Source organism: Dicentrarchus labrax, unplaced genomic scaffold (assembly GCF_905237075.1).
Source record: "Dicentrarchus labrax unplaced genomic scaffold, dlabrax2021, whole genome shotgun sequence".
Classification (NCBI taxonomy): domain Eukaryota; kingdom Metazoa; phylum Chordata; class Actinopteri; family Moronidae; genus Dicentrarchus; species Dicentrarchus labrax.
Window position 1 is genome coordinate 2,696,043 of NW_026136711.1, and position 13,105 is coordinate 2,709,147.

The 13,105-nt window shown below is 40.0% G+C and overlaps 1 protein-coding gene across 1 annotated transcript; it reads right to left on the reverse strand.

The window, feature by feature from the left end:
* Positions 1–7,638: 7,638 nt before the first annotated feature.
* Positions 7,639–10,677, reverse strand: tnfa (tumor necrosis factor a (TNF superfamily, member 2)). Its single transcript, XM_051415398.1, has 3 exons — positions 9,607–10,677; positions 9,403–9,481; positions 7,639–8,839 (listed from the first exon to the last, which is right to left on the reverse strand). The coding sequence occupies exons 1-3, from the start codon at positions 9,769–9,771 to the stop codon at positions 8,367–8,369; spliced, it is 717 nt and encodes a 238-aa protein (XP_051271358.1). The 5' UTR covers positions 9,772–10,677; the 3' UTR covers positions 7,639–8,366.
* Positions 10,678–13,105: the final 2,428 nt, after the last annotated feature.

The window sequence follows — 13,105 nt, forward strand, 5'->3', positions numbered from 1 at the left end:
ACAGTGATCTTGAGCCTTCTCCTCAAGGACATGGACTTTTCTCTTTACCATAATGAGATTTATCAACAAGTGACACCAACCATCTTATTCTAAACGTCACCAAAACACAGGAGATGATCTTGACCACAAGGCAGTGGTCATCAAAAACTAGAAAAAGTGTCCTTATATAAATATTTAGGTGTCCATATAGACAACCTTCTTTGCTGGAAAACACACATTGATCACCTGTGCAATCGACTGCAGCAGAGACTGTACTTTATAAGGCGACTGAGACAGTACGGAGTGAGTAGCCAGATCATGCTGATGTTTTACAGGGCAATCCTAAAGAGCATCATTGGATATGGAATCACAGCATGGTTTGGCAAATTAACAGTGCAGCTGAAAAGCTGGCAAGTAAGCACTAAATTTGAGGATAATCGGGAGGAAAGAAAATAAACCCATACAGAACCTGTATGACCACACAGTTATTAAACAAGCTGCAAAAATAATTTTGGACCCGCAACATCCCCCTTCCCCCTTCTCTGAATACGAACTTCTGCCATCAAGAAGAAGACAAGGTTTGTGTGCCAAAGTGCAAATCAAACAGACTGACGGTCTATTTTTAAGCTGCCATATTGTCAGTGTTAAAATGTATAGTGTCTTTCATGTTTGAAGATATTTCATGTTGATTTTGTGATGTAGCACTGTGCCCAAGACAAATTTTCCCTCAAGGTCAATAAAGCTTATTCTATTCTCTCTCAGACAGTAACTAATTGTAAGTTAATAATTAGTGGTGTACAGATTTACTCATAGGAGTTGGAAATCAGTTTTAATGTGTGCAATCTGTGGATCTGAGTCTATTGGAAAAATACCTGGGATTCCCTGGTACTCTATAAAATATATGTATTTGAAGGTAAGCAAATTTCAATCATAATTTATGATTAAAATTCTATCAAATCATACCGAATTGTTCTATATTAAAATGCACTGTCCCTGAATTATATTGTAGTCTATGTATCTAGATACGTTTCGGATCGCCTTAGAAGGGAGAGATGCACAACCCTACTACTAATGAGTAAAATGGGAACAGGGCTTTCCAATCCCTGTCCCTGCCTCTCTACATTGAGCTGAGGCAGCTCAGAAGCACTTTCAGCCACAGACTGACCCAGCCCCGAGCCTCAAAGTGGTTTGGAGGCTCATTTGTACCATCTGGCATTAGACTCCACAACGCCATTTACTGTCTTTTTGGTGAGCCAACGAGCACAATAGCAACACCCTGTTTGACATGCTTGGAATGGAACCTTAATCAGTGTCACTGGTAACACCTGTGTTTACATTTGCAAGAATCCACCGGGCCTGAACAAAAACAAGCCAATCAGAGCAAAGAAAGATAATTGATGGTTGAGTCTCATTCTCAGGGCGTCAAATATAGACGCTTTGGGAACCTGGGAATGAGACTCTTTGTATCGTTCTCAGCTCTGATTGGTTGTTTTCATCTAGGCCAGACCATCATCAGCACTAGAATGAGCCAGAGGAACACAACTTTTTCACAGATTATCTGTCTTATGTACTACTGTCAGAACACAGTGAAAATGTAATCAATAAAGTTACACATTATTTTTACAAAAGGTACCCACTGCAGCTTTAATGTTAGACACACCACATTTTCACAGCATAATGCGCACAGTAACATGTGTCTGTAAAGGCCCTCTAGATTTGTTCTCCATGCCATGTGCAAACTGGCTCAGTGTGATTCTTTGCTACCTGCACTGCTTTCTGGCAGCTCAAGGACCACTCAGCATGAATAGTGTGCTGTTTTTTTAAATTCAGATTCGACTCATGTCAACAAAAATTCATTATGCTGGAATAATCTGTTTAATTGTAACTTATAATTATGGGAACACACTGATGCAATATTTATCAAACTATGTCATTATTGTTATATGGTATTTTGCCACTGGAAATGGCTTTGCATGCCCAAGCTGCCTGAAATGAAAGGCTCTGAATGAAAAGGCTTGAAAGTTAAAAGTGACATAGACCTGTGACCTGGATGTAAACAATGGCGGAACTCCACAAGAGTATGTCCAAAGGCAAAGCCAGGGGGCACGCTGGTAACTCATCTGATCGAGCTTGCGGCCCACAAGGCTCAGTCCTTACTGTAGCGGCTGTAGTAGGTTCGATTACAGCCTGTGGCCCTTTGCTGCATGACATCCCCTCTCTCTCTCCCTCATTAGAGCATGACATAACAGATACAACTACAAAAAAACATACAAACATGACTACAAAGAGATGCAAAAATACTACAGAGAGACGCAAAAAGGACTAAAAAGACTACAAACTGCGGTGGCCATAGTTTCTCTTTTAAAAACTAAAGCTTAAATGACTCACTGGCTCTGTAGATAAAAACGGCTCATTCGGGAACAAATTTGTCTTCTCTTATTTTCAGGTGATTTTACACTAATGAAAATATTACATAATTTATTACATAAAATATTACTATACACTGGTCCTTGAATGTCTTTCAGCGAGGCTGTGGCTCTGAGGTAGAGCGTGTTGTCCACTAATCGGAAGGTTGTTGGATCGATCGCTGGCTCCTCCGGCTGGATGTCGAAGTATCCTTGAGCAAGATACTGAACCCCAAATTGCTCCCGATGTTGTGCATCGGTGTGTGAGTGTGTATGAATGTGTTAGTTTCTGTTCGATGGGCTTTGCCATCACTGTGTGAAGGTGTGTGAAAGGGTGAATGTGGCATGTAGTGTAAAAGCGCTTTGAGTGGTCGGAAGACTAGAAAGGCGCTATACAAGTACAGGTCCATTTACCATTTCTTTTTAAAGATTATTCTCCTGTTTTTTTTTAACGCAACAAATGAAACACCAAATTCTTCTTCCTACACACACATCAAATGTGCAGAGCTGGGTGTTGCAAAGGAGATGAGCGCTTGGACTTTTTAGAGTTTTCGATAAACACAACATTTAAATATGGTTAGTAGTTGGAAAACTAAATTGATAATTAAAAGAGAAAATGGAGACAAGAAACTAAAAGCCCAGAATATTCCCACCCTGAGATCAATACTTTCCACTGCTTGTGTCTGTAGGCTGCTATGTAGGCTGCTGGAGGAGGAAGAAGGGGGATTTTAGATCACCAGATCACCAGGGAGTTCCCCTCCTCCTCCTTCCTCTCTGTGTACCTGTTGAGGAACTGTTACTCCACTGGAAACTTTCTCACCACACTGAATGAACAGTACAGAGCAAGCAAAAGCAAGTCATGGTATCTTATGTAATACCAAGGCTATAATTATCCACTGTCACAAATAATGATATCACAGGAGTGCGTGAAAATAATGTAAAACCCCTCCACTGCCAGGGGCATCATGTGGGAAATCACCAGGAATCATTTTTTGATTGTAATTTGTTGTGGAAGTTGAAACTGTCTTTGATAATTTTTTTTATAACCACTTAATCAACCTCAAAGTAAAGGAGGGCTTCATCAGAAAGCAATGTCATACATTCAAAATAGACTTTAGATGAACATGTTTCAATGGTTTACTCAACACTATTTTTAGCTACTGTAGCCAGAAAGTCCAAATTTGGACAAACTTGGTAGAGTACATATGTGATGAGTAAGCGTGAGTGAGTGAGTGAGTGAGCGAGCTTCCACCATAAGCTATGATGGTCAAATGCATCGTTTTATGAGTAAATCCAATATAAGCAAGCAGTCAATACAGAATCTAAGACAGTAGTATATAATGTTACATAACATTAACAGAAATAATTACATTGAAAAATGCATTATCAGACACCTTCTTATGGGAGCTCAGCGCCCACATAACTTGATTGAATCCTTCCTTTTACACTACATGCCACATTCACACAGTGATGGCGAAGCCCATTGAACAGAAACAAACGCATTCACACACTGATGCACAGCATTCTGATTAGTGGACGACCCACTCTTCCTCTGAGCTACAGACACCCAGGGAGAGAGAGAGGGAGAGGGAGAGTGATACACTGTTAGCTCAGTGATTAGCTCCTCAATAAAGATCAGCTGCTATTTGAGGTTTTGCAGCTGAAGCTGCAAGACAATTCTGAGATAAGCAAAGATTGGATTTACATTACATGTTGTGTTACATATGGTGACTCTTCCAACCTTTCTTAAAGTAAAATAATAAAAAGCAATAAAATAAAATGCTTATTGATGTCACTTTGACTAGCAAAGACCATGCCACAACAATATTTAGTGGAGTGGAGTTGATGTTAAGGATAGATGAATTGATGTGGATGTGGAGGGGAGAAGAAGACTCAGTCTGTTAGGTTGGTCTGGGAGGACGTGCTGAAGGCTGGGCAAAGGGAGACTCAGTGTGGGGGTTCAATCTCAGGCATGTTGAGGTGAGGTGAATGGATGAAGGGAAGGGAAAGGGAGAGTGGGTCAAGAAACTTTGTTTTTGTGAACCAACCAATTACAGGATGGGGCAGGACCTTAAAAAAACATGGACGTGCTACAGTCAACTTTGCATGAATAGTTATTAGGGACAGAGCCAGCGACCGGCAAGGTCCCTATTGTATTTGGTATGTTTCTTATTATAAGGGATCGAGCATTGACAAGTGCAAGACCCTATTGTAATCCAAGGAATTATTATTATTTTTCTGCGCGTTCGATCGCATATTTGGCCCCCGCAACATGCTCAAAAACTCATGAAACGTGGCACACATGTCAGGCCTGGCGAAAAATTCGATATTCTATGCGTCAATTTTGGGTTGGCCACTAGGTGTGCTATTGTCAAGAAAATTTTCTTAAGCTAATAACTCCCACATCCTTTGTCGCACATTCAAAAAACTTATATCCACGGGTTCGGTGAATGAAGCTGAATCTCTCCATATAAGCCACGCCCATTTCTGCCTAGATTTTTTTTTTCTAGAGCGAAATGTCCATAAACTACTTTTTTGTGTTACTCCTACACGCTTTGCCGATTCGCACAAAATTTTTCAAAAATCCTGTTTGTCGTGTTTGTAGCGATACCGATATGTACGAAACTCGGTGGGCACGTTTAAAATGCCGGGACGCACAAAAAAGCCTCTTGGACCCATACCCCAAATCCCACAGGAAGTCGGCCATTTTGATTTAAAATTTCAATTTCAGCAAACTTTTCGCGTTGTATTTGAACGAACTCCTCCTAGGGAATTCATCGGATATGCTTCAGAATTTGTGAGTACAGTCAAAAAATGGTGCTGATTAAACGTTGTGCTATTTGTGCATGTATGTTGAAGGGCGTGTCCGTGGCGTGCCCTCAAAGTTGGCCATAGTGAATTCCGTGCTCATTTTCAGTGAATTTTTCGCGTTGTATTTGAACAAACTCCTCCTAGGGAATTAATCGGATCTACTTCAAAATTGGTCAGTACAGTCAAAAAATGGTGCTGATTTAAGGTTGTGCTATTTGTGCATGTACGTTAAAGGGCGTGTCTGTGGCGTGGCATCAAAGTCAGCCATTTAGATTGTTTTGATCGTTTTCTGTGATTTTTCGCGTTGTATTTGAACAAACTCCTCCTACGGAATTTATCGAATCTACTTCAAAATTAGTCAGTACACTCAAAAAACGGTGCTGATTAAAAGTTGTGCTATTTGAGACTCTACATTAAAGGGCGTGTCCGTGGCGTGCCCTCAAAGTTGGCCAGGTTGAATAGAATGTCAAACTGTGATGCTTTTTCCGGCATTTAAGGGCTTCTGTTTTAACTAACTCCTCCTACAGATTTTATCAGATTGACTTCAAATTCGATCACTTCAATCTACACACATTGGTTATCAAAAGTTGTGCTATTTCTGACTGTATGTTTAACCGTGTGCCCGTGACGACGTGTCAAATTCCACCAATTGGCCATCAAACAGATAATACTCATATCTTCAATGTACAGTCCCACCCTGAACACGTCCTCATAACTTCAGCGTACATGATCCAATCTCAATGAAACTTCACGTGTTTGATAACAGTCCCACCCTGAACACGTCTACATGACAATATTCAGACATAGTGATAGCGCCACATACTGGTAACAGGAAGTATCACGTTTTATATTTTCATGTTCTACTCCTCGCAGGATGATCAGATCCAGCTGAAATTTACTTATAAAATGCAAAACACATTGTTGATGATATGTGTTGACTGTGGTGAGGGGGCGTGTCTGTGGGGTGGTGGGAAATTTTGATAGACCGCCACAAAACACGAATTCGCTATTACTTGAGTGTACATTGTCCAATCGGCTCCACACTTCAAATGCTTGATAACAGTCCCCCCCGAACACGTGTACATGACAATACTCAGACATAGTGATAGCGCCACCTACTGGCAATAGGAAGTAAGCGCTGCGTGGCGATTTTGAGCTGATTTACGTGAAATTTCATGTTTTGGTCCGCACGTGTAACAATGGCACGCGACGCAGCCACAGCACACCCCGAGTTCCCGATTTGTCGAATTCAGTGGATTCACCATAAAACAGCACTCATAACTTCAGTGTGCAATGTCCAATCTCCAGTAAACTTCATATATTCTGTAACAGTCTCGCCCTGAACACGTCCTCATAACTTCAGCGTACGTGGTCCAATCTCAATGAAACTTCACGTGTGTTATAACAGTCCCGCCCTGAACTTGTCTACATGACAATATTAAGACATAATGATAGCGCCACCTACTGGCAACAGGAAGTAAGTGCTGCATGCCGATTTTGAGCTGGTTTACGTGAAATTTCATGTTTTGGTCCGCACGTGTAACGATGGCACGCGACGCAGCCACAGCACACCCCGAGTTGCGTGGAGTGCGAGGTCCCACCCAACCCTGCTTGCAGCTTTAATTATTATTTTCATTTTAGTACTAATAACCACAACTGTAGACTGTTCGGTGGGCCAGTTTGAGTCAAAATGTCCAGGGACATTTTTCATTCCTATTCTGTCACTGCTTATAAATGCCACTGACTATGCCAATATGCCATCAACTTACCAGGAACTGCAGATGCAAATTAGCTTCATGCACTCAAGGACGAGTGTGTAGGATTTAGTGCCATTTAATGAAGTTGATTGCAACTAACTGAACACTAGTCGCATCTGCATTTGATGACATGGGAATGAGAACAGGCTGTAAAGTGTGTAGGAAAAACTACAGTGGCTGCAAAACTTGTGAAAAATGTTACAATGGCAGTGTTTGGTTTGTCCCTTCTGGGCTACTGTAGAAACATGACAGTTCAACATGGCAGACTCTATGGAGAGCAACTTTATCTGTAGAGAGGAGGGCATCTGTAAAAATGGCTCATTCTCAAGTAACAGTATAACGTTTCTTAATTTCTGGTGATACTGATATACACTGATATAATTGAATTCTTGCCAATAGATCCTCCTAAATGTTACATAGTGGACCTTTAAAGCTGCATTAGGTAATTTTTATAAAAATAAAGTTTTGTCATAATTGCTGAAGTGATGTTCAAACTGATAGTGCAGTTCATGTTTTATATGTTATAAGGAAGCATGTCACATTCTTTTTCACAGTGCACAGTAAGAGGTCATACATCTATGTGACATGTGGCAACTTCCTCCCAACCAGCATCAGTGCTTTCTTTAACATGTTATTTTTGTTGTTGTTTTTACATTCTTTCATTCCACATGCTCCAATAGACAGAATCTTTTCAAATGGATGTTTTATTCAAACAGTTTTACAGTGCCAAAGGCACTAAAATCAATTTTAAAAAATCACATTGACAAACAGTTCATCAAAGAATCAATAAATAATTTCATAAATTATGCATAAATCCAATATTTATGGCTTTCATTAGAAAAAACACATGGAAACATACACATACAAATAAATAATTCAATAAATAAAATAAATATGATCATGTTATGTTGAATAAATACATTCTCTAAAATCCACTTCTGTCTGCCTGTAGTGACACAATAAATATGCAGCAATATTATTCGTACAAATGTCAAAGACAGTAGAGATTTAGCATCGCAGTACAGCAAAAGGTATTGACATTAAGATGGCAGTACATAGTACATAACATTATAGAACCATAGCCTTATCTATGGTAATACATTGCTTCATAACTTTTGTTCTCTGCTGTAGTTAACATAACTACAGCAAACTTTAAATGACTTTACTATTACTACTGAAGCCACATAAAGTTTGGGTGTCAGTTTGTAAAGTCTAAACTAAACGTTGCATTGACTGTTCAGTGCAGTGTCAACCCTCTGTGGGCACTTAACATTCGTCAGTGTGTGTGAGTTCAGGTGGGGGCAGTGGGCTGCAGTCTTCACAGTGGAGCCACCATGTAGCCTGCTTTTCTTCTTGTACATTCATTCATATCTTTAACTGTTGCCCTTAACCATAACCCTAACCCTAACCCATCTCACAAGGCAAACACACCAAAGAAAGTCTTCCCTGGCTCGTCCTCCAGGTATGGCAACATCTTCTCCTCCATCACTGTCTGCAGTCTGTCCCCTCTGCTCAGGTTGAACACAGCCCCCATATACACAGCGGAGAACCAGCTCCCCTCCTGATCTGGATCGCTGCTGGCTGTCTTTTGGCAGGCAGTGCGGACAGAGTGCAGGATGGTCTCGTAGGTCTTCCTTTCGTCATCATTACCATATGAGCGGGACCAACGCTTCACAGTGTGGCTCAGATGGACCATGGGCCTTGAGGTGGCGTCATCAGCGTCGGTGGTGCAGCTGACCCGGAAAGATGCTTGGCTGTAAACGAAGTAGAGGCCGTTTTGAGGAATCACAATTTCATTATTGTCAAGTACCAGCCCTCCTTGAGAGTGGGACTGGTCCACCTGATTCTTCCATTCCACTGAGGTCCTCATGTCAGGGTTGTATTCTCCTGTTGAAGAGCACAAAGAGATGGTAATGGAGATGATTCCAAATTTCTGATAGAGTCAAATATGAACTGACTAGGCAAAGGTTTGAAACATTTTTCAACAAGGACAGGGAGGATTCCAAGGAATGTTACTGTTCATCAGAAATTCAAAGTTATCTTAAAAGTGGCTCGGTAATACATTTATGATTTCCATTACAGTGAAATAAGACCATTTTTTATGTTGCTGTCGAGCCATACTACATCCTTAGATTTACCTAGGACTGCTTCATAGTACCCACCTAAGGGACTAGGATTGCCTTAATTTGTCCTAAAATATTCAAAACAGTCCCTAGAATTTCTTCGAGAACAGCATGAACATCCTCAAGAAGCTATAGAAGGTCCATAAGACCCCAAATAATAAGACACCCAAAAACATGGAGCTCAATAAGCTTGGTCTCAGAACCACCTGGCTAAGAAAACCAAACATAAGCAGTAGCAGTCGGTATAAAACTGTTTTCTCACATTGTGCTTGTTATATGTTTCAAACAAACAGCCCCAAGTATTCTTTGATGCTGAATATTCCTTACCTTGTAGATGAATGGCTGCTCTTACATGTGAAATTTGCCTCAGTGTGTGACTGAAATTGTCTCCATCTTTTCCTGGGCCCTGTTTCAAGAAGAGGAAAATAAAGAGAAGGTTACGGAATGGCTGGGTTCAGGTGAGCTAGGCCACTCGTGAGAAACATCGGGCACTTAAATAATTCAGAGACTAATCTAAGATATGTCCCCCACCTTGGCGTGCCTGTTACAGATGAGGACAGCAGCAGCAGTAGCAGCGAGGCAGAGTGTGAACACCAGCAGGGAAGTGGTTAGCTTTGAGTTGGGTTTGACACTCTGTGTTGTCCTGGCTTCTGTGTCGGCAGTGACGTCCAGCTGTACCTTGCATTCACCCTCCATTGTTTTGAATTAGTTATTTTTATCTCTTCAAGTCAAGCCTTCTGTCTGCTTCTGGTGCCGCTCTGGTTTGTTGACTGACACTCAGTGACACTCTTTTAAAAAGCAGTTGGAGGGAAACTCCAGTGATGTCACTGACATTGAGAGTGAGATTTAAAGAAGCTAGAGCCTGGAACGATACTCCTACACATATGACTGCGTTATCCCAACACCTGTGTAGAAACCCATTTTACAACTCAGTGCATACACACACCCACAACCCTGGATACTCACAAAACACACCTAGTGTAGCATTTAAAGTAAAACTACACATTTTAGCCAATCACATCAAATGTTTACTTATGTTGTGGTGTAGGCTTACTCCTCTATGTAGGTCAAATATGGAAACCGGGTTAAAGTGCGGGGTAACAAGCCACAAACACACATCATTTAGTTATTCATCAAGACATCTGCCAGCATTGACCAACACTTGCCACACTATCACTATGATATTCCACTATGTGATATGGCTTAAAGTAAAAAAATGAACTGCATCTGACTGTCATTGTTGACAGCTGCCCTTCATTGTTTCACTTCCCTTTTGTTTAAAGACAGACAGATTGGTTAGCTCGGTTGGTAGAGATGGCGTCCCATGTACTGAGGCTGAGTCCTTGCTGCAGCAGCCTAGGGTTCAAATCTGACCTGCAGCCCTTTGCTGCGTGTCATCACCTCTCACTGCCCCCCTTTCCTGTCTATCTGCAACTGTCACTATCAAGTAAAGGCAATAAAAAGCCCCACAAAAATTAAAAATAAAAATAGACAGATTGTCACAGCTGGTATTGAAATGTAATCCATTACTAAATATAGGTACTATTTTTTGTAATTAGTAATGTAATCCATTGTATTATAAAACAAATTATCTAATCTGAACAAATTTGGATTATTTCAAAATCAAACATACATTAAAATATTCCACATTATACTAATGAAAAGGACGTAACCACAACATTTTTTTTACAAATATTCCCTCTTTAAATATCTGAAAACATTTTTAGTGCAAATAAAATTAACTGAACCTTCTACATTGGCTCAACACTGACCCTTCACTCTCTGATAAATAGCCTCATCCTGCCTTAGAACAAAGAGAAGGAAACACTGAATAAAAAAAAGCCTATTACTTGTTAAATAATAAACATAATATAAACAGAGGATTGTATAAAAATTTTCACAAAATATCAGTTAATGTCATAAGGAGTTCGGTCTAGACCTGCTCTATTTGGAAAGTGTCCTGAGATAACTTCTGTTATGAATTGGCACTATACAAATAAAATTTAATTGAACTGAATTAAATTGAATCAGCAAAACTCATCTCTGATCCAATATTCACAGGAAATAATAATGCACTGCAACCATGAGAGGCCATTGACCCTACAGTCATAAATGTGTACAAAAAACATTAGTAATATGCAAGATTAGCTGTGGACAGATACACACACAGACACATGCACACACAATTCAATTTTATTTGTATACCGCCAATTCATAACAAAAGTTATCTCAGGACACTTTTCAAATAGAGTAGGTCTATGTTATAAGGAGTATGATTCCTTATAAAATGATTTACACAGGACCAACAGTTCCCACCATGAGCAAGCACTTGGCAGTGGTCTTGTCAGGATATAGTGAAAGTTTCAGCAAATATTAAAAATAAAAATAAAAATTATATAAGTTACCTACTGCAGCTTTAATTCTCATAATGTATCATCATGCATTTAACTGGGATCAAGGTATTTGGGGAAAATAGAAATACAATAAACAAGTACAATGTAAACAGGATACTTTTTTTTCTTTATACGTAATATATGCCCAAAAACTGGTTCAGGTCTTTTTATCTGACACTAAACAATTTATCATAACCATTCAGGTTAAGATGGTATCTATGACATCACAGAGAAACTGTAACAACGTAAGAGTGTCGATGTTAGCCAGATATTGACTCAGATCAATGAAGATCAATACTACATTTGTTGCCAAAAATTGCAGGAAAAAAGATCAGAAGTTCATTTAAGAGCGAGTTTACCGTACTGTGGGTATATAAGCTGGTCTTTTTTATTGTCAGTGGCAACCTGCAGCCTGGAATGGAAGAAAAATCCTACTACATTTTCTACCATAATAGTAAACTGCAAAAAGAAATAAACACAATTTATCTTTCAGATAATAATATATAAAGAAAATACTCAAACCACAGTGCTGGCACTTCAAAATGTCTCTTCAGACTAGCTGTGTGTTGTAGAGAGAGCAAAACCAACACACACAAAAACATCCTGCTATATCACTTCAGTTAGGATTGACCTCTTCTCCCTGAAAACACACCCAGAGGATATGGAATCAAATGTTTTTGCTTTCAACTGATAGTTGCCTGATGGCAGTAATCCCAGATCTGGATCACCACCAAAGTCTAATCAGTAGCTCGCTGGCCTCAGGCCTATCTGCCACCATATTTCATAGAAAGCTGCTCAGATGGTTCTTCTATCCCATAACAAGACTGCAAACCAAACCTTCTTAGTAATAATGTAGGAGAAAAGATGAGGATTTAATCCCATTTTTATTTTTATATGTAACATCTTGTGAAAACAGGATTGTGCAAAATAGCAGCAGTTGTCAAATTAAGGAGGCTCTGTGGTTGTATCAGAAATCTCATATCAACAATGTGACTCCGTCATGGCTCAGACCTTCCATTTGTTTTTGTAACTGCATTTCATGTCTATAGGGAGAGTGTCTAAAATATATTCTGGGTGGAGTATCACCTTAAGTGCGAAATGAGATGACTGATGGCATACCAGATACGATGAGCTTGTATATTCAACTTAACTGGTGTTATGGTCAGTGCTACATAACTTAGCTTTTAATTTCGGTTGGCTATGAAAACAGCAACTTCACTAAAAAGAGGTCAGAGGTTGAGTCTCTAAGGGGTAAATGTTAAATGAACTGTACTTGTATAGAACAGTACGCCTTTCACGACATGCCACATTCACACAGAAACACACAGAAAGTAATTTATCCACATTCACAGAATGCACAGTATCTGAGCAATTTGAGGTTCAGTATCTTGTTCAAGACACTTTGACACGCAGTGGAAGGAGCCGGCGATCAAACCGCCAACCTTTTGATTCGTGGACGAGCTGCTCTACCTCCTGAACCACAGCCGCCGGATAGCAGAAGTATATGCTGATTTAATCACAAACAATCCCGGATATCAATATTTGTTTGGAATTTGGCATTCCAACTGTGGTGGCCAGGCATTTTTTTAGGGGTACCCCTCTTGATCTGCCCCTGCTGAAACTATATAAACGAGGTA

Excerpts from the sequence above, each read along its gene's own strand:
- tnfa (XM_051415398.1), bottom strand. The coding sequence starts at position 9,771 with ATGGAGGGTGAATGCAAGGTACAGCTGGACGTCACTGCCGACACAGAA. Across the intron at positions 9,482-9,606 it reads TCTGTAACAGGCACGCCAAG|GGCCCAGGAAAAGATGGAGA; the intron begins GTGGGGGACATA and ends TTCTTGAAACAG. Across the intron at positions 8,840-9,402 it reads AGCAGCCATTCATCTACAAG|GAGAATACAACCCTGACATG; the intron begins GTAAGGAATATT and ends GCTCTTCAACAG.